A 21,418-nucleotide genomic window follows, 5' to 3' on the forward strand; every position below is an offset into this window, starting at 1 on the left:
TCATTATCCTACATGTGATTCTTGGCTTTCTAGGCAGCAGGATAGCTAATGGTGTGGGGGACTAAGTTTGACCCACTTGTAAATAACTCTGTCACCCAGATATTGTATTTAGCTCAGACAGACTAGCAGTGCCTCTGGTCTCCCACAACAGAGGAATGTTTAGAAGTCCAAGCCCATGACATCTTTGGGACTTCTCAGGGAAGTGGTGGTCACTCAGGTCCTACACATTTCTATCTTTTCCGGTATGTTCCCATACACAAATGACACAGACAGTATTTGTTTGATATGAAGTTTCATTGTACAACTGACTTGTAGGAATTTAGGTGTGAGCCCCAATAACCAAAACAATACACACAGTTAGAACTGAAATAGTCCGCAGGAGAGTAATACATTTGTACACAGCTATCATTGTGCCTAACAGTTTCTACTCTCCCTCTGCTTGTTCTATATATAGCACTGCATGTTAAGTTTGGAGCTTGGCTGTCTGAATCACAGGGGAGACATCATCCCTCATATCAGAGGAATGGGCTGGGATCTGGTTGTGCATCAGCAGCAAGGCAGGCAGCATCTAGATGTGATTTTCTGTTTGTAAACTCCCCCATGCGTGTCTTGGGACGAGGAAGTGAATTTAAAAGACATATGTCATTGTGATGACAAAGTTTCCCTACGCAGGAATGGCAAACCTTAACCCCTACCACATCTATCATCAACGAACCAGACGGTATCCTTGACTGGGCCACAGAGTGAATATGTTCTGGCAAACTCCAGTGCAGAAGTAGGCAAAACAGGGTGATTTGACTAATTGCCAACACCTTAGGACTGACTATTTGCTACATTAACTGATAGGAAGGGCAATGAGATTCATTTAGTGCAAAGTGCTCTGAGGCACTTAGATGTGAGCAAATGAGTATAAGTACATTCAGGGTAAGATGCACAAAGGCCTCCAGCCTGAGGCTATTGCGCAAAGTATACGTTTCACTTGCCACGCTACACTTTGACTGACTGTGGGTGTTGTGACTGCCCTGCCAGCACACTTGCCTCACAGGCCCTGCACCATACACTTTTTATTCACATTGCATGATCTGTACATGTTAGGTAGCATGACCTATGTATGTCAATGTTAGGATGTGGTATGGATGTAAACATTGTTGATGTTTGTATCTGATGGGGTCTCATGTGTGTCTTACTGGATTGGCCTGTTTATCGTATGAATGTCCTATTTTTTGGTTAGACTGTGCAGATGTGTTTCATTGACCAGTTGCCTGTGTCCCCTCGTCAATGTTGTTGTCTGAGCAGTATGACATTTGTGATGTTGCATTGTTAGGCAGGCACGTGAGGGACCCTGACGTATGCAGCATGTGTGTGTCGTTAGTGCTGTGTGGCTCCTATTGCTGTTTACTTAGGCTTATGTATGTGTCAGTTATGGACATTCGGCATTTAAGTGTACTGGTAGCTTTGTCTTATTTCTAGGAGTAGTTGCAGATGTCATCCTCACCCCCTAATTTAGGAATGTATGTTCCAGGGTGGGGTTCCTGCCATTTGGTACTATAGCTGCCCAGAGATGAGAGGTGTTATTGTCAACTGTGGTGGCAGTTAAGTTGCAGTTGTTGTATTTGCTACTGCATTACAGGTAGGGACCTAGTTGATGGGGAATAGTTTGTGCAAAACAAGTGCCTGGATGTGGATTCAGGGTAGTGTCCTTCCCACCTGTCACTGGTTTCCCTTGGCTCTCTTGTTGTAATTACAGGATGTCCCCATGGGACTGTAGTGGTGGCAGTATTTTGTCGTGCCCCGGCTATGGTCAGTACTGGGCATTCCCCCCTGCCGTGCCCCTTTGCGCATGCCACTTCATATATGTGCTAAGTTACATGCATTGTGTAGTAGGTATCCCCCCCCTGCTTACAGTCCCCATTATTGCATTGTAATTCCCCATGCGACTTACCCTGCATGTGCGTAGTGTCATGGTAGTCTGCGCTGTCCAGTCCTTGTATCCCTGTGACGATCTCCTCTGGGATGACGGCTGCGACCATCTCCTCCATGTGGTCCAGAGCCTCCTGTTGTGCTGGACTCCCCCCTCCAGTCTGCATTGCTGCCTTCCTGTTCCTGGCCATTTTCTCTTTGGTCCTACGTTTACAGTCATGCCAGCGTTTCTTACACTCTGTGACTGTCCGGCGTTCTTCAGCCACACTGTTTATCTTGTCCACAATTTCTTTCCAGATGGCCTCTCTCCTACTGAGTGCCAATTTTGAGGATATAAAAAGTTGGTGCTGGTGTTCCGTCACCTCTTTCACCAGGATTTCCTGCTCCTCTGCACTGAAGCGACACTTTCTTTTTTTCTTTAACATGTCCTGGTTCCTGTATGCTTCCTTCTGGCTGGGTCCTGGTCTGCTCTCATCCTCCTGGGGTCTGTTGGGGCATCTGGGATCCATTTTGGGTCTCCTCTCCTGTAAGTGCAGTTTTCGCGCTAAAATGTCACGCAATAGCGTGAAAAAAAACGGCGTATTCACGATTGCGCTGTCGTAAATCGACCCACAGTGATTTGCGTCACTTTTACGTGGGTTTCCCTTACGACAGACCGACGCTGTTTGCGTCACGAAATAATGACTCCCACCTGTTGGTTGCGCCGCCGTACGTCAAAGTATAAATTTGACGCCCGAATGGCGCATCCAAATGGCGTTAGACAGCGCAAATTTTTTTGACGCAAAACTGCGATAGCGCAGTTTTGCGTCAAAAAGTATAAATATGGGCCTCAGAATCTTAATGAACTTGGCTTTGTCTGAACAGTTGTATACATATTGAACACCATATGCAGTGGTGGTTTCCCAGATCTCTTTTTTATTTTTGTATTTTTTTTTATGAACATTTTGCTTTTATACAGTATCAACTCAATTTCTGAAAGTAACTTATTCGCATCCAAACCAAATATATCATCCGCAGTAATATACATGTACAAGAATCCATTCTCCATTTATGGGACACTTATTCAGAGCCAATTTTGGTTCTTGAACTTTTTCGGTTAATTTCCGGTTTAGGTACTCCACAGATGCTTTCCTCTGTCATGCACTATGTTGTCACTTTCTTAACTGCAAAATAGCCTATCTCTAATTCTAATCAAACTATATATATGATGGTGGTCTAGGGAGTGAGTTAGTACTAGCAGGGGGTAAGCGGTACAGCGGAACTCCATCTTGGGGGGTCCGGTCCCCCCATCTCCACCTCAACTCCTTTTACGAATAGTTCACCCCTGAGGCTAATAATTTGCTCCGTCTCCTTACCTCCCCGCTCGGTGCATGGCAATGCTGGATGTTCCTGTCTGCTCCTTGTCTGCCTCCCACCTACCCACGGTTCTAGGGTCAATCCCCTCTTGCCGCCTCTGCTGCTAGGTCTTGTTGTTCCCCTCCCACGCCCCCAACCCTTAGCTCCTTATCCAACCATCCCCCGTACCACTATTGCTGTTCCCACGTCCCGCTCCCGTAGCTCCCACTTAATCAGTACCTCCTCCCACAAGGGGGCAATGGGTTGCTGGTGTAGGCCCTGTGCCTCCTCATGTTTCAGAACCTGCAATTCAGCCCTGGTCCATCTCATCACATCCCGTCTCCAGTCCCCTTAGGAGGGGCATCTAGGCGATTTCCAACTCAATGTGATTCGTCTCCTAAAAAGTACCAATGCCAGGTTGAGGAATCAGCAGCCAACTTTCTTAGAGGCCAGCCCCGGATACAAACCCAACAGACAGATAGACGGGGTCAGGTCCTATTTTGTATCTAAAGTTCCGTCCAGATCGCCCATTACCACCTTCCAACATTGTTGAAGCTCAGGACAGCGCCACACCATGTGGTGTAAGTCGGCGTCCGGTTCACCATATCTGGGGCACACCCTAGGGTCGCCCCCGTATATAAGATTCAGCCGGTGGGGGGTGAGGTACGTCCTGTGGATATAATTATATTGTATGTACCTAAGGCGGGTATTTCGTGAAACCTTCCGTGGGTGTGCCAGTACCCTCTGCCATTCAGCGTCTGTCAAGTCTCTGCCCAGTGTCCTCTCCCACTTCCCCCTAAGTGATTGCAATGGATCTAAAATGTCCTCGACTTGGGTTCTGTACAATTTAGTAACGAGGTGTGCATCTCCCCCCAAAGTCAGCAGGAGATGCAAGACCCCATGCACATCAGGCTCCGCATTAACTGTACACCAATGTGCCTTTATTTGATGAGTCATGGTTTGGTATAATAGAAATTGCCCACCCGGGACTCCACTCTTGTCCTTCATGTCGGCAAAAGGCCTCATTACTCCATCCCGAAAGAAGTCGCCCATGGACTCCACCCCTGCTCTCATCCAAGCTCCCAGCCCAGAGCCCACCAAAGGCCTACCTACAATATCTTGGGTCATCACCGCTAGTGGCAGTGCCGGAGATTAAGCCACTTCTGTTCCCATACGCCGCAAACATTTCTTCCAACAAGATAAGGCTACTTTCGTCAGGACATTTCCCCCTGAGGTGTCACCTGGCGTCCAATCATTTGTGCTATGATCCGATCCCTACTCTTCTCACCGTTAGCGGTACACCTATCCAGTCGGCCCTCCCCTGCGTACCACCTGGAGAACCATTGCAATTGCCATGCCAGGTAATAGAGTTCAAAATCCGGGACTCCCAGTCCCCCTGCAAGAACTGGTCTGCAAAGGACAGAAAGCGCGGTTCGTCTGCGACCTCCATCCCAGATGAGGTCTCTGAGCAGTGTGTTTATTTCCTTGAACCAAGTCGAGGGTATTAGCGCCGGGAGGTTGGTGAACTAATATAGAAGGCGGGCAGCATACTCATTTTAGATAAGGATATTCTGGCCATTATAGATAATTTAAGTGACAGCCAGAACCCTACCGACGCTTGGAGCGAGCGGAGCTCCTTACCTATATTACCTTCGTGGAGGTCCTTCAGGTCATGAAACCCCTGTATACCCAGGTATTTGAAAGAGTGCGGGGCCCACACCACGTCGTCTGGACATGAAGAAGGCCGCCCCGCTCCAGCCACCAGGGGGAACATATAGGTCTTGCCCCTGTTCAGCCGTAACCCCGAATAACCTCCAAATTCGCCCACCTATGTGGTTTCCCAGATCTCTGTGGTTGGTTCTTAATGTGAACCAGGCTGCCTGTGAAGTGTATGGCAAAGAGTAAATGTTGCACATAACACATGCCTGCTACACCTGAGGGACTTGTTTCTGTGATGGCATTAATGAAACTTCATATTATTTCGAGTTATTTTGTGCTTACTTTCTAATGCGATGTTAGTTTATAGAGTAATGTGTACAAAAGAAGCTTGGATGCCATCATAGATTTCAACAACTATGTCATTTGAGACATCAGTGATGTCATATAACATGTCATGAGTGATGTAATATGTGAGGTCATAAGCAGTTCATGGCAGGGGTGCAAGTTATAGTTAGCTCTGCTGACAGTAACTGGTGAATTTCTGTGGGTTTTTGAGTTTAAAATGGTAATGTCACTGACATATTCAGCAACTATAACATCACCTTACCCTTTAGTTTTTTTCAGTGAATTTCTAGACTTTTTTTAAAACGTGGAATAATATTTAATTACAATATGTAAAGCCAATCCTCCTGAGGGTTGGCTGCAGCTAACCCCATGCTGTGCACAGCCTTTCGTTGCATGCGGCATGAGGTTGGCTGCCCACAGGCAGCCACCTGGATGCAGGAAGCCCCTCATAACGCATGATCGTTTGTTGTTTGTGGCATGGGGTTAGCCATCTGACCTGTCTAGCAGCCAGGCCCTGCTTCCAACCCCCCAAAGGCAACCAATCTCATGCTGCGCACAGTGGGGGATTGGCCACGGCTTGGTCTGCTGGCTGGCACTGTGGCTAAGCCCTGGGCAAGCTGCCAAGCCCCACACTGTGCACAGCATTTGGTGTGTGCAGCTTAGGATTGGCCTTCGGGCCCAGGGGACCCCATCCCCTGGGGCCAAAACATAAATATTAATTGGAGGGGCCTGCAGTCCCCCTTCTCAACTCTTAATAAATCCAAGGGAACCCATTCCTCAGGGCCAGTTCTAATAAAGAGCCCTTAATAAGCCCTGGGCACCCCATCTCCTAGGGCCCAATACAATATGAAAGGAAATGGGGTAGAGCGTCCACCTTCCTTATCCTTTTCAGGCCCTGGGGAGTCCAATTTCTAGGGCTATGTGTTTGTTTAAAGAGGAAGGGGCCATGTGGCCCTCCTCCCCAAGCCTTTTCAGGCCCCAGGGATACCATCCCCCCGGCCAGTTGTTTTTTTTTCTTTCAAAGGGGGTCATGCGGTCCTCCTACCTGAGCCTCATTAGGCCATGGGGACCCACTTTCCCAAGCCTGTCTTTATAATAGGTGGGTGCCCTGGTGCCCACCCAGGGAACCCACCATGCACACATTGGGGGCTGTTCAGGGAGCCCTAAGGCCCTGCGGCCACAGCCAGCTCTCCACATGCTGGGTGAGCTGGCATTGTTTCCACCTGATGGAAGCAGCTATTTTGTTCTGTCTCTCTGCCCGCATCAGTGCGGGTAGAGAAACAGATCACAAGTTTGCTCCAAGCTGGCGGGAGCATTTTTAAAGCTTCAGCCCACTAGAAGCAGACTTTTTCTTTGCTCCCATTCGTCAGGAGATTTGAAAATACTCCTGCCAGGCAGGAGCAAACACATGTTTCTCTGTTTGGGCTGGTGCAGGCAGGGAAACACTGTGCCACAGAGTTTTTTTTTGCCACAATGATGCAGGATTGCAGTAAAATGTGCCGATTTTTTAATTTCTGCCCCCGGTGGTCCCTCTGGGTACAACCTGCTACTGGCCTGCCTACCCATCCCAGCGAAGCAACCCGCTCCTACTAAAAGACCTAATGGTGAGGGAGGGAGGGTGGGACCAAAGTTCCTTACATATACCTTCAGGACCACATTGACACTAACTGGGCAATAACAAGGGAAACTGTCACTTAAGACACCACCCCCAAGACATCTACCAAATGATAACCCCTGCTGGTCTGGAATGCACCATGTGACTGAAGAACCCCAGGGGAGGACATCCTTTGGATGCCACCCAAAGGGCAGCCAATGTGATAAGCACCTGCCTTCCGGCATGGTCCGACTGAACACAAAATAGGCCCTGGTATCAAAATAAAAGTGTCAATTGGCATGTTTGTAAATTGGGATAGTCGTGAGCTTATAAAGACACTCTGTATATGTGTTTGGCAAGGTATAGAAGACTGAATGGATTTGTGCTTGCTGCAGGCTATGTTTGTTTTAATATCGGGGAAATCAACTGTAAAAACCGGCTCAGCAGACCACAAAATAGTCCCACAAACAGGCCTAAACAAAATAGGTCAAAAAACGGCCCGCACACTGACCTGTCAGACCAGCCCATCAGGAACTGCCAGATTGCCCTATAGGCCAGTTCGAACCCCTGCTTCAGCCACCCCTGGTATCCCCAAAGGTAGAGTATTTTACATAAGCACCATTTATATTACACAGACACTTTCATTTTGTTTTTTGTGTTCTGTTACACACGGGGATTCATTCATTTGCCCAGGATGTTGAGCAGACGCCAAGACTCTAGTGCGGTTCCCCAGTCCCAAGGTCAGCAGCTCTGCTGTCCCCATGCATTAGCTGTGTTAACCCACCACCCCAATATACTCTAAAACAACAGTATTACAAGCATTGACAAAGACAATAGATCTTGCATAGGCGAAACCTACTGGCTTTGCCAATGCTTGTTTTTATTACTTGCATTTGCCCTTCTTGATTACTTTCTGGGAATACGACAATATGATCTTTTATTGGGGCTTACAATAGAGGGGTTCATAGAGGTGGTAGTATCGGTAGGTGGCACATCCACTATTCTCACTCAGATATTGTTTTAAAGAATGGTTTAGCTGAATTTGTCTAGTTCTGATTTGAATTAAGTGGGACTTAGAGGGAGTCTGCATCCTTCATCCCTTTTTGGTTTAGGAATACCTGAAGAACACGGAATCAACAGGCATAGAAGCCTACTGACTACCCCCTCAGTTGAGGGGCACCAAGTAGGCCTTTACAAAGGGCTAAGACACAGCTATGATTTACATAATGGTGCTGGGTCCCTGGATAGGGATCATGCCAGGGTAGCTGGTTGATGCCTGTATAAACCTAATGCACCTACCATTTAATGATAATAAATCCCTTATCTGATTTTGGATGAATATGTGCACTTCCTATACAGTGGTCAAGCAGTCTATTTTATCTGTGACACTCTCTGCCAACTCTGGCTTTTCAACAGGCACACTCCTATGTAGTCTGGTACATGAGTTAGACTTTTTCACATTGTTAGAATGGGGCTCCTTGTCGAACTATGCAAAATGATGTTCACTAAAATGTCAGGACTAACTAATGGTATCAAAAATACCAGGCCCATTTGGAAGTGATGTGCATACATATTGCCACCTTGTTTGACAATGAGACTCCCTTACTGTAGGGGTTGGATTCTTTGTTGCAGTACCCCCCACTTTTTGCCTGGTATTTGATGCAACTTTGACTGCAGTGCACTGGGTCCCTGCCAACCAGGTCCCCAGTGCCAGTGTTTTTCCCACAAAACTGTACAACTGGCAAATCCTTTAGCACCCTCTGTAAGTCCCTTGTAAATAGTACCCCTGGTACCTAGCTCCTGAGGTACTAAAGAGGGTCCCTAAAGGCTGCAACATGAATTGTGCTACCCTAAGGGACCCCTCACTAAGCACGACAGGCTGCCATTGCAGGCTCCCTGTCGCTGCAAACAAAAGTGAAAACACGACATGGCACATGGCCTGTGTACCATGTCCCCTAACACTGCATTCAATATATGTATGTCACCCCTACAACAGGTGTTACAGCCCTAAAGCAGTGTGCATTATATTACATGTGAGTGCATCTCTGCAAGAGCAGAGATGCCCCTGCTATGTCAATTCTCTGACATAGTAAGTGGCCAGGGAAGCCATTTAAATGCATTTGCTGGACAGTGGTCAAAACGAGTTCCCCAGCTACATGATGCCAGTGGTGGATTTACCAATACATGCGCCCAGAGGGCACCTTAGAGGTACTCCCTGAAACACTAACAGCCTCTGGTATGCTTGCTGACTGGTTTCTTCCATCCTAGGGTGAGAGCCTTCTGCTCTCAGGAGGCCAGAACAAAAGCCTGTCCGAGAAGTGGGTCTTACACCCCCTCCCACAGGATGGCCTGCTGATAAGCCTTCTGAAGTGGGCAAGCCTCAAAGGGCTGCCACCTTTGAAATGTGAATCTGGCTCTTCTCACAGAAGAGGAAGCAACCCCTCCTATCCACAGCCCACTTGGCACCTGGACAAGTGGGAAACTTAGGTAGTCAGGCAGGCGTGTCACCCCCAGGGCTAGTACCACCCCTAAGGTGGACTACTGCAATGTGGACCCGAAATTTCCGAAGCAACCATCTTTGTGATGGCATAACTAGGAATTCTGGGACAGGGTTATGCCCACTTCCCACAGGAAGTAGTCACAGAGGGGGTGTAGTGACTCTACACACCCCTAACGCCCCTAAATTCAGTATTTAGGGGAGCCTCTGGCACCAGAGAAGCAGATTCTGATGACCTAATAAGACCATGGACACTGAAGAACCGCAAAAGCAGAAGAGGAGAAAAGAAGAAGTTGACCTGAAACCAACCCCTCCGGCCTGTCTGCATTTCTCGTCGAAACCTGCACCCAAGTTGACTCGTTCTTCAGCCATGACTCCAGAAACATGGGAGGACTCCCTGCCTTCGAAAAAGGCTCAAGATCTCCCATGAACAGCGGACCTGTTTTCCAGAAAACTCCAAAGAAGGGACTCTGAAGCCTCCGGAACTGCCAGAACCTGACACCTGAAGCCACCACTGCACCCTCCATCTCCAACCTGAGTTGAAGTGGACCACTGGTGCCAACAAGGTTCCCCGGCCCTCCAGAGTCTGAGTCCATTGTGGTTTCACCCCTCCTAGCCTCCAAGATGACGCTTTCAGCCTCTACATGCAGACCCTCTCTACTGCAACTTCTCCAGTAAGGGAAACCCGACACCTAAGGTCACCTCTGCACCCATAGCCCCTGAGCCATGGAGAAGAGCCCCTGCATCATGAGGCCTGAGTCCCGCTGCTGGTTTAGCCCGACTAGCCTCCTGGCCAGAGCCTGCAGCCTCTTTTAGCAGTGACCAATCTCCATTGAAACGCATTGGGCACCTGGCGCTGTTGTGCACCCTGCACACAGCCACTCCCGTGCAGCTAGTGGTGTCCTGCTTTTGCTGCCTTGGACCTTGCCCACTACTCATCTTAACTCCTGGAGATTGGGGTCTTGTAAGTCGCTGTACTCTACCAGTTTGCAGAACTTGTTTTTCCTCTCAAAGGATAACATTGTAAACTCAGAAACTGCAGTGTCCACTATCTAAAGTGAAAAGAATTCCTATTTAAAAATGTACTTACCTGGATGATTTTTTCCTTAATGCCTAAACATATATAAATATACTTACTATTTTTATAAATTGGTGTGGATCTCCTTTTTGAGTTATGTGTCTCATTTATTGACTATTGTGTGAATTTGTGGATGTCTTACACTCTTCTGTGTTAAGCCTAAGGCTGCTCAACCACCCTACCTCCAAATAGAGCACTTTGGGATTGCATAGGAAGCCCTGTCCACTCACTGTGGAACCCGTGGACCCTTTATACGGTATTGACTTATCTCATAAAGCGCCAGCGTCCTACACTTACAAAGGGTGGATGTAGAGGTAAATGAAGCTGTTGCCAATAGTATCAAATGTTATGTGGAATGAAGTTTATTCCTTGTGCAATAGCGATAATTTAGAGAGCAGAGCAAGTGGTCACTTGATGTCAACAAAAGTTCCACTTGACAGAGTTTTTATGGTGAAGCTTCCAGTAACCTATCCAAAGGACCAAGGATATGAATTTCCAGGCTCATGTGTCATTTCCTCGATCTACTAACAAGGAGAGTTAAGGGGGCAAATGGTGGATGCAGTACACCTGAGCACCGTGAGAAATGTTGTCTCATCCCCAAATTTCTTGTCTGCATTGTGCAGGAATTGAAACACCTGTCATTTTAGCCACCATTATTGGCTGCCTATGTCCTCTCATATTTGGTTCTATGTGTTTCAGGCATTCTGATTGGCCAATAACTTAAAACCCAGGGGCATATTTATGGTGATTGCCATGCAGTGCAGTGCAGCAAGTCACCTTGCTGCACTGGGTGACAGGAAAAGGGCAGGAATGAACCCTATTTAAAAGACTATTGCGCATTCCTGCCATTCCCCCGCTCTAGTGCCGTTTTGGCTGCCTAGCGCCAACGCAGGGGGGGAAGGCAGGATGCAGGATTGTTTTTGTGCAGGAAAGTGCACTTTCCTGCACAAAAACAATCCCCCCAAGGCTTTTTTCTCTTTCTAATGTGTGCTGCAGAATGCACATATAGAAAGATGAAAAGCCAGGCGAAAAAAATATTTCTCCTCGTTAAGCCTCTAAAGGAGAAGCATATCTTTTTGGCAAATTTCCCGCTTTACCAGTTCTAGTAAATCTGGGAATGCATCAAAACAATGGCAGTTGCATCGGAACACCCATGCAACATCCATGCAACGCCTCCCTAGCGCAGGTTAGGGCAACGCAGTGATTTGTGCTGCATTGCTTTACTCCAGATTTATTGAGCCATTCAGAGCCATGCAAAGTGGCCTTGCGTGGGTTCATAAATCTCACTTAAGGTCTGTGTCGCACATGTACCACACTGCGTGGTAAACATGTAACACAAACCGGGTCATAAACATGCCCCTCCCCCCCCCCCCAGCGCCTACCTCAACTGTATTTGCAGTCCAGAGGTGCTGGGAGACACAAACTGCCCGGAAAAACCACAAGGCAAGCCTGGTGGGTAGGATGTCGAAATAGGCACGTTTCACCCTTTTTTTGCAGTCCAGCTAATTTTGTTCACCCAGTCCCATTTGTAGGGTGGGTGAAAACAGATTTAGAAATATGCCTCACAAAGTAAAGCATATCTCGAGACAGTGGGAGCAGCTAACAAAAATAAAATCGCCCAAAACCACCTCATTAAAAGAAACTGGAGTACAGGTAGCAGGCCTCTCTGACTAGTGGGATAAAAACGAACTACAGAGCGAGTAGTGCGTGGACTGTCGAGGGGAGATAAGCTTTCACGGAGAGATATATCATGTAACACATTTTTTTAAATCTGTTTTAGCAAGATTCACATTCGTGCCACTAGTTGTCATACAGTACCCAGATTATAGAATAAACAAGGCACCACATAAGGAGGAAACTAACGCTAGTGGGTTCACATTTATCCATGCATTCACTCTCTAGAAGTAGTATAGTACATATGCTACGACATGTAAGAGAGTGAATAGATCTTGGAGAGATATATTTGAAATGCTTAAGTTAATCCTTAATGCCAACACCCAGGAAACTGCTAGTCTAACCATATTTCACTGGATTTCTGGATCATGAAGCCAACGTGGAGTCATCACGCAGCCAGTACTTCTTGAGAGAATATGTTATGTTTGAAGATCATGTAATGTTATGAAGCATGTTTATTTTTCATTCAAGTTAAATGATCGTGTACACAAAAACAGGAATAGAGAGAATGTTAAAAAGTTGTTGGTGTTTCATAGGTTGTTAATGTCTAACATCTCCATCTCAGAAGTATCTTTGCCTCTATTATGGTATAGGTTCTCTACGTTTGATAATGAAAAAATCTCCCAGCTGCTCTTATTCTCGAATGTCACTCCAGATGTCCTCCTGCACTAACACGAAACTAATTGTGCAACATAAGAGACTGGATCACAAAACATTTTAGACTGATGCTATTGCATGTCCATGCAGGAAAGAAGAAGACAGTGCTTGGTGCCAACACCTTGTCCCACTGTATCACAAAAGCACACTAGTGGCAGGGATTGTGGATGTCAAGGATACTTGTGCATATTTTGTGCTGCATTTGTTGTGGTGTCGTATTGTTTTTGTTTCAGCTCCATTGTTGCACTGTTATCGTTGTGTTGCGTAATGGTTGTGCTGCGTTCTGTTTTGATTGTTTAGTTGTGTTATGTTTTTGTTGCTTTATTTGGTGTTTGTGTAGTGTTCTGCTGTGCTCTGAAAAGGTCAACAATGCTGAAACACTTATAGCCAAAAGCAGCACATTTCTTTAAAGTTCCAACAACAATTTAAGACGGTCTAAAGTGGTAAAATGTCGCTGCTCGAGCTCTTCAACCATTTAGGACAACAGTAAGCCCAAATCTGTAGCAGAGATGCCTTAAAATGGCACTTCCAGTTTTCACTTTTGTGATACCAGCCACTATAGGTCGACAGATGCTTTTTAGCAAGCGTTTATAACAATGGCCTCTGACACCCTGTGCGATGGCTGCACAGTTCTGGTGCAGTCAGCAGTGTCTCCGATTTAAATATATGAGGAAACATGAGACAAATATGTAACCATCAGACTCCTTTGAGGAATGTTCCTGCTGACCCAGGGACCACTCTCCCAGCTGTGCTATTCGGAGTTTGATTCAGACGTGTTGATCTTGTCTACATTCTTCTTATTAGTTCACCCTGTCACTCTATCCCATTTCACTATTTGGACTGTTGGCCAAACACCACATAGGCCAGACACGTAGGCTCCAACGCAGGACAAACAAGGGGGGAGGCGGTCGCGCATCCATCTGTAGGCTATCAGTGACAGCATAAGGGCTACTTCTGAAGACTGCTGATAATCAAATACGTATTCATCTGTACAGAGGGCTGCAGAGGTGCCATCTCCTAATTATACTAAGGGTTAACATTACTCGAAAAGGCCTTCTGCAGTATGGAAGGGTGCCATCAAATTGACAAAATCATTTTTAGAAAGCACAAGTAACAGTTCTTAACAAATAAGTAACCTCTTTCAATGAAATTCACCGCTCATTTTACCTTCTTGTCACAGAAATACTGAATTCAGCAGGATTTTTGTTTCGCGTGCTAGAAAAACATGCAATAAAAGGAGCTATTAAGAATGCAGAACACAATTTTGATTATGATTTCAATTTATAGATTCTCTTTGCTCCATGATCTACAAACATAGTTCCATTTTTAAAGTATCTTTTTTGCTCTTTTGCTCGCACGAAATGAATCCTGTTCATATGAACATACATACACCAGTAACTAACATGCTCAATGCAATATAAAACATGTGAAGGTAATAAATACTTTACAAAAAGAAGGCAGGGTTTGTTTATTTACAGTAAATACCCACTTTACCCTGCTCCACATCTGTTCTGCTGTTTAAAACAATAGCTATTTTAGTATAATACTCTCTTTTTGGCTTGTGCTGAACGCAATATTGTAAGACTCTGAACACAGTTTACTAACATAAACTGCAAAATTAACTTTATTGTCCATGTTTTCTTGAGAGGCACTTATTTTCTTTCTTTGTGGCTTAAGTCTTTGAGGCAAGTCCCACACAAAGAATTTCCATAACTCTAGGGTTGGATGGTGGCAGTTGGTCTCTTTTAGCGAATACTCCTCAGGAATAAAAAGGAAACCTCATGAAGAAAAAGTTAAGCTCACTTGGTTATGTTCGTCCAAAGGAAGAAGCCACGACGCCTCTGAGAAATATCACATTCAAATTCCGCTTGCCATTTAAAGACAGACCGTGACCACCTCGATGCTTCCTCCATTTTGTTTCAAGATACTTCTTTTTTTGTTTCCTGTCAGTTAGTCCACAAGGCAGGGATGTCTTCTTGTTCCTCTCCACAGGTATTGTAAGCCAGAGAAACATCTCCAGTGAGAATAGTATTCAATACTTGCAGTCACTGTCATTTTAAAGAATGAACATTCAAATATGTAAATACTGTAACATTTGGTGATTGCCCAATTAACTGTCATAAGTATATTTCCTTTGGCTTTTTTCCAGCAGGGTATAATTTGTATTTTGTTTTAACATTTAAACATTTTAAAAATATTGTGAAGTAAAACTATATTGTACACATTACAATGTATAAAACTGTGCACTTTGATATTATTCAAGTACACTGAGTAATTTAGACATACATACGCAAAAAATATACAAGCCTGTGTATATTTATACGTGATGTAGTTGCGCACCCACACACATCGGAAAATATTTTGCTTAACCCTGTTTCCAGTATTTAATGCATCATCTTCCTTCGATGAATGAAAAATTAAACCTTCCTCTATGAAATTCTGAGAGGGTTTCCTTTAATACTCCCTAGCCTCTTGTAACTGCTTGTTATAGTCTTCATCAGATGGGTTTTCAGTACATTTTTGGCCGTTATTCGGAGGCCGAGCTGTATTGTATCTGCTCCAGTCTCCCTTGCATAGGATCCAAGGCAAAATGTCTACCTTGTAATGGAGCTCCGCGGAGAATTCTACACTGATCAGGTTTGGAGTCCCTGCGCCTTTACCCCTTGTTATCAACTGCATATTGTCATCATAGCAACAATGCTGTGCAGCCAACGTTGTGCTTTCCAGGGAAAGCATGGATCGAATGCAATATCTTGCAGTAGGCTTGTAGATTTCTAGTTTTTCTTTGGCACCACTTGCGTCCTTCCAGCGAAAGTCCTTCTGTTTTATTTGGTCCTGGATCTCGGCTGTGCTGTAGGCTACTTCAGTTGGGTATGTGCAGAGGCAGCTGGGCAGGTCTGTGGCCACTTTGTGCATATACTTTTGCAGGAATTCACTTTTGCAGCCCATCCACCTCTCGCAGCTGTCTACGTCTGACCCAAAATAAAAAGGAGAAACAAAATCACAATTTGCAAATTAACAGGCATCCACAAAATGTATTCATCCACTAGAGGAATTACTGCCAGTAGTTTAATTTCATTAGTAATAAATGGGGTTTTTACTGCTGCAGAGTCTTTATCGGGTCATCATTACTATTACATGGTGTCTCTCTTGTTCAGCTTGGCCAAATCAGGGAGACTGCATAGGCCTAACAAGTATACAATGAACCCATTCTGATAACTGCAAAGTGTTACTACATAAATGTTAAACTTTAAATGTTGTGCTTATGAGTTTAATGATTTAAGTGATTGCTAAGGAGTGATGTTCATGTACTGCAAACTATTCTCAGTGTTGTTTAATCTGAACAGAATTAGAAGCAACATTTGTCTTGTTTGCTCATTTGGAATTGTATATATATATATATATAGTTCAGAATTATCCAGTTTAAGCCAGAACGGAAGCCTTCTGCTATCTTGGAGTTGGTGCAGAGTTAAAGTAGAACATGAGTCACTTGAAAAGAGAAGATGCTTTCTTGGGTAGCTAGTTATTTTCAAAGTTGCACGGGCATCAAATCAGTTTTTAGTGAACTACACTCCTGTCGTTAGTATGGGCACTGCAGGTTGAGAGTTGGACCCTTGTTGAATAGTATTCATGTGAACTGTCAGGATTCCATATTTTGCAGCACTGAAGTAACGGAGTTATTTCCAGTTTTCCAATCACATAGACGACATTCAAGCAAGATTGAGGAAATGTGAATGTACTGTGTGACAGGTGGTTGACAGAAGTCCCAGCAATGTAATTTCTGTATGTCAAAACACAGGTATGAGAGTTAATGCATCTTCAGAGAAAGATTATGCCCTACAAGTGAGTGCTGCATACACTGCACAATATTCACCAAAGTCCAATGGAAGTAAAACTATAGTAAGGTGAAGGGAGATTTCCATACTAAATTCAGCACATACTTAAAGTCAGACTCGTAGGGTATCAATTGTGCACTGCAAAAGGGTCCATATTTTCTTAAACTGTGGATTGTTAAGGAGGTACCACTCTCAAACTAAGTAATTCTTTTAAATTGATAGTTTGTGTATTAACTAAAGACATGAGTATTCCTGAGGTTCTGGGTGAATATACAAGTTAAAGGAAGCAGGCAACAACAAGGTCAAGCAAAAGTTTACGTGTTAAAAGGAGGAGCACTCACTATATATGTATCCAAGGATGTCCTTGCCAAGCTTGCTGAAGACCATACTTACTCATGTCTTCCAAAACAGGCAAAATGAAGGCGTTATGTAGTCGAAACTACCACCCTCTGCAATTGTTGCTATCAATGCTTGATTTTATCAGATGTAGCTTATGGAAGGATTTAAAGCATTTAGGTAGACTTAGGGGCATATTTATACTCTGTTTGCGCCGGAATTGCGTCGTTTTTTTTTTACGCAAATCCGACGCAAAGCTAACTCCATATTTATACTTTGGCGTGAGACCCGTCTAGCGCCAAAGATCTTGGAGTTTGCGTCATTTTTTAGCGTGGACACCTACCTTGCGTTAATGATATGCAAGGTAGGCGTTCCCGTCTAAAAAATGACACTAAGGCATGTGCGCCTTATTTAAACTCCCGTGCAAAAATGACGCACGGGAGTGGGCGGGTCAAAAAAAATGACGTCCAGCCGCTTTTGCGTCATTTTTTAACACCTGGTCAGGGCAGGCGTTAAGGGACCTGTGGGCTCGGAAGGAGCCCAGAGGTGCCCTCCCATGCCCTCAGGGACACCCCCTGCCACCCTTGCCCACCCCAGGAGGCATAGGGGGGCCTGATTTGTGCCCCCCTACATGCCACTATGCCCAATGACCATGCCCAGGGGACATAAGTCCCCTGGGCATGGCCATTGGGCAAGGGGGCATGACTCCTGTCTGTGCTAAGACAGGAGTCATTTCAATGGGGGTTGGGAGTAAAAAAAAATGGCGCAAATCGGGTTGAGGCCAATATTTTGCCTCAGACCTGACTTGCCCCGTTTTTTGACGCGCAAGCTCCATTTTCCCCTACGCCGGCGCTGCCTGGTGTGGGTCATTTTTTTTTACGCACACCAGTCAGCTGCGCCGGCTAACGTCATTCCATAAATAAGGCGCCCGCATGGTGCTTTGGAATGGCGTTAGCCGGCGTTAGAATTTTTGACGCACAACTGCGTTGGCGCAGCTGTGCGTCAAAAAGTATAAATATGGCCCTTAGTCTCAAGTAATAGAGTGAGACCCCATCTCTTTTTTCCTAAAGTCACTCGCTAGTGACATGTACTTCATGTGTATATACACATACACACACAACACTCCCCCATTACACCAAAAATTGACTAATGAATATTAAGTATCACTAATGAATATGAATAAGATGCATCAATACACAAAGGCGTCCCTCTTTCTATTGAGGATGTGGCCATGTCTTTAAAGTGATGAGTTGGGTGAAAAGAGTCCATGAAAATCTCTTCTTCCCATTTGCACCTGTGAGATTGTCACCATTCAACATATTAGCTTTTAACTGCTTTTTAACCTGTTCAGAGTCCCCATAATATATCACCATCATAAGCCTACGTGTATCGTCTTAGATTTCCTATTACAGAGACAGTATTCTGGCATGAGAGTCCACCTTGTTCTGCAGAGAAATAGTTCAGAAGCATACCCATATCTCTGCAAATATGTACGCTGAACCTCTAATGTCATGGGTTATTTTTTCAGTATCCATAATGCTTCATAGACTGTGGTACCAGTCTAATATGCGTGGCTCTGAAGGTGTTCCCAGTTTTGCTAATAGGGCTGGTATGATTGTCAAAGCATTATATTAACTATTTCACTGCTTCTTTCTTTGGATCCCATTTAAGATTCGGAATCCATCCCAATTATATACCCCTACAGAGCTTGAGGAATCTGTAGTTCAGTGATTTTCCTTTTAAAACCACTTCATCCCTAGAATATGTAGGGCAGGGTCTCTCACCAGCCTCATCCCCTCCAGCATTTCTCTGACCTGTTAGCATCCATGGTGTTCAAGCGATGTGGGGTCAGGTGCCACCTGTGCATCAACTTATTGGCTGCCCCTGTTTTTTTAAACACGCGCAAAGCCTTTCCATGAGTTATTCAACGTTATGTGCCAATGACTGTCTGTGAAGGCCTGCCCTTCCTATTTTTCTCCCTCGCTCCAGAACTTCCTCTTGGTGGACTCTTCTCCCTCTAGTAACAATTTTTATACTCGATACTGGGGCCCACATTTATGGGCTTTGTGGCGCAGGGCAGCGCAGCACAGCAAGTAACCTTGCTGTGCTGCCCTGCGTCACAAAGTAAGGGCAGGAAGGCGCCGTATTTAACTAATAAGGAACATTCAAGGCCTTTCCACCTTTTGGCTGCCTAGTGCCAAGGCACCCTCGCACCTTAGTGCAGGGCTGCCTGTGTTGCATGCAGGATTGTTTTTGTGCAGGAAGGGACATGTTCCTGCACAAAAACTTGTGTATGTGTGCTGCAGAATGCAGTACACATAGTAAGAGTAAAAAAACGAAGAGAAATAAATCCATGGATTTTGCAAGGGAACACCCACACTACACCCATGGAAACGCCTCCCTGACGCAGAGTAATGTATATGTGACATGTTACAGAATATGTCAGAGAGACCCTGACAGAAGAACAGAGGGGTTTCTGGATAGCTCTGTCAGAGGAAGTAATTAGAGCTATAAAAAGCCTAAAACCGTGACTGTTTCCAGGTCATGCCGCTACTCTGTATGGTAACTCCACTTTATCCCCTACTGCGCCTCACTAGCACACGCCTGCTTCCACCTGAGACCGTCTCATGTCTCTGCAGTTGCTGGACCTGATCTCCACTTGCCATTGTTCCTGGCCTTCAGAGGGGAGCTCTGCCTCTGATCATCACCGACTGTGTGTTGCAAAGGGTATCTCTCCGTCATTGCCACCTAACCCCTTCCCCTCGGGATACTGCCTCTATCCTGGGACATTGGTCACCTGAGGCCCTCACTGCTTTCAGTTCACCATTTCCTCACGTGACATTTCATGCCCACAGTCCTGCTCACTGCAAATCCGCTCGGATGTTCCGCTATGGTCTATGGCTGAACTTTTGTAAGTTCCTCCAGGTCGCCTCTGGCGTGTGGATGCCACAAATCTTCATGCTTTGTTTTCTGCTGAGCAAAGGATGTGGTGCACTTGCAGGGGTAGAGATGCGGACCCACGTCTTACTCCTCTGCCAGCTTGACCACGCCCCCAGATCTCACATTTTAGAGCCAAGATGAGAAATACACATCAAGAATGATGGCTGGAAATGTTACTTATGTATGGAGCCACCCCATTTAACCGTTCAACAGACATTATGCTGCTTAAAGTCTAGGTGCACTGGAATTACACATTATAACACCTGCAGACCATCATCAGTCCGTGGACTAATATGGTATTAATATTGTATTGCATTGTATTGTAATAGTATTTATATAGCGCTTTCTACCCCTGACGAGGCGTCGAATCGCTTTTCAGCGAGTAGCACGCTACTCCGGAACCCAAGAGGAATTAATATGGTTGAATGCTAATACCTATCTTAAGTAGACGCCTAAAATACAACCACACAATGCATGATGATCATGCTACGGTTAGGTGTAACAAGTAAGGGGAAACAAATACTTGACGTCAGATGTGCAAAATGAAAGTAGTGTGTCCCAGTCCAGGGGGGCTGAATTTTGGAAGCAGTGGTAACAACTACTGCTAAAGGCGGTGTTCCCTGATGGAAAGAGGGGCCATAATTGGTCAAACATCCACTGCATACTCTGCTTGAATAGGAGTAAATTTCCTCAGAACTTACTCTAATAGAGATCAGATTTGGATAAAGGAGGAAATGTGTGCATGCTCACTTCACAAAAGCAGCAACGCGCCCCAGCTGTCACAGACTCACTCTGCACTGCTACTGAATTGTTGCAAAAGGATGACACTGCATTAATCAACATGGAATACTGAAAAAGCTTGACTTTGCAGGTCCTTCAGAAGAGACAATGAAAATGAGTTTGAACGATAAGGAAAGTGTGTGAAACTCTGGTGAAGAACACGCATATTTCGAGTAGCCTTAAATTATTTTACTAAATGTGAAAGACTCTGAGGCACGTTACTCACTAGGCCACCTGTGACACTTTAATTGGTTTGGCCAAATAAACTGCTACCCAAATTGACCAAGCATTTGAAAGGGCGTAACTTCTTTGTGTAAAGTGTTAACCTCATCCCAGCGAATTAAACAGAGCGAGCATCGCTGAAAGCAGAGGCCCCCGTGTGAGAAGAGAAATCCCAACTCGGAGATCTGGGAATGATTTCAAGCTTTGACATATCTACAAAACTGGTTGGAAATGTCCCACCGCCTTAAACTTCTAGCACGTGCAGGATTGCTCCCGCCGTTTCTGAGCACAGTAAACAGCAGGTGCTGTTATCACCGAATTTCTGACATCTCTTTACTTATCCGTCAGACACAGTGATTCTTCTTTCACACACTGCTTCAAAGAAAAAGGATCACGCCTCGGCCTGAAAACTATATGAAAAGGATATTTATAGGGCGATTGAGTGTAGGAGCGGAGAGAGAACGAAATTTCTGTTTGTGCATGAAATGCACATTTCAAACTTCCAAAACTGAAAAATAATGAACTAGAACAAAAATGCAGTTAAA

The 21,418-nt window shown here is 45.2% G+C and overlaps 1 protein-coding gene across 1 annotated transcript in view; it reads right to left on the minus strand.

The window, feature by feature from the left end:
- Window positions 1-14,021: 14,021 nt before the first annotated feature.
- The window catches only part of ISM1 (isthmin 1), a 159,044-nt gene continuing 151,647 nt past the window's right edge, over window positions 14,022-21,418 (minus strand). Inside the window, exon 6 of the mRNA XM_069234109.1 lies at window positions 14,022-15,731. Coding sequence (XP_069090210.1) covers window positions 15,214-15,731 — 518 coding nt within the window. The 3' untranslated portion in view covers window positions 14,022-15,213. The remainder of the gene's footprint in view (window positions 15,732-21,418) is intronic.

Source organism: Pleurodeles waltl, chromosome 5 (assembly GCF_031143425.1).
Source record: "Pleurodeles waltl isolate 20211129_DDA chromosome 5, aPleWal1.hap1.20221129, whole genome shotgun sequence".
NCBI classification, from domain to species: Eukaryota; Metazoa; Chordata; class Amphibia; order Caudata; family Salamandridae; genus Pleurodeles; species Pleurodeles waltl.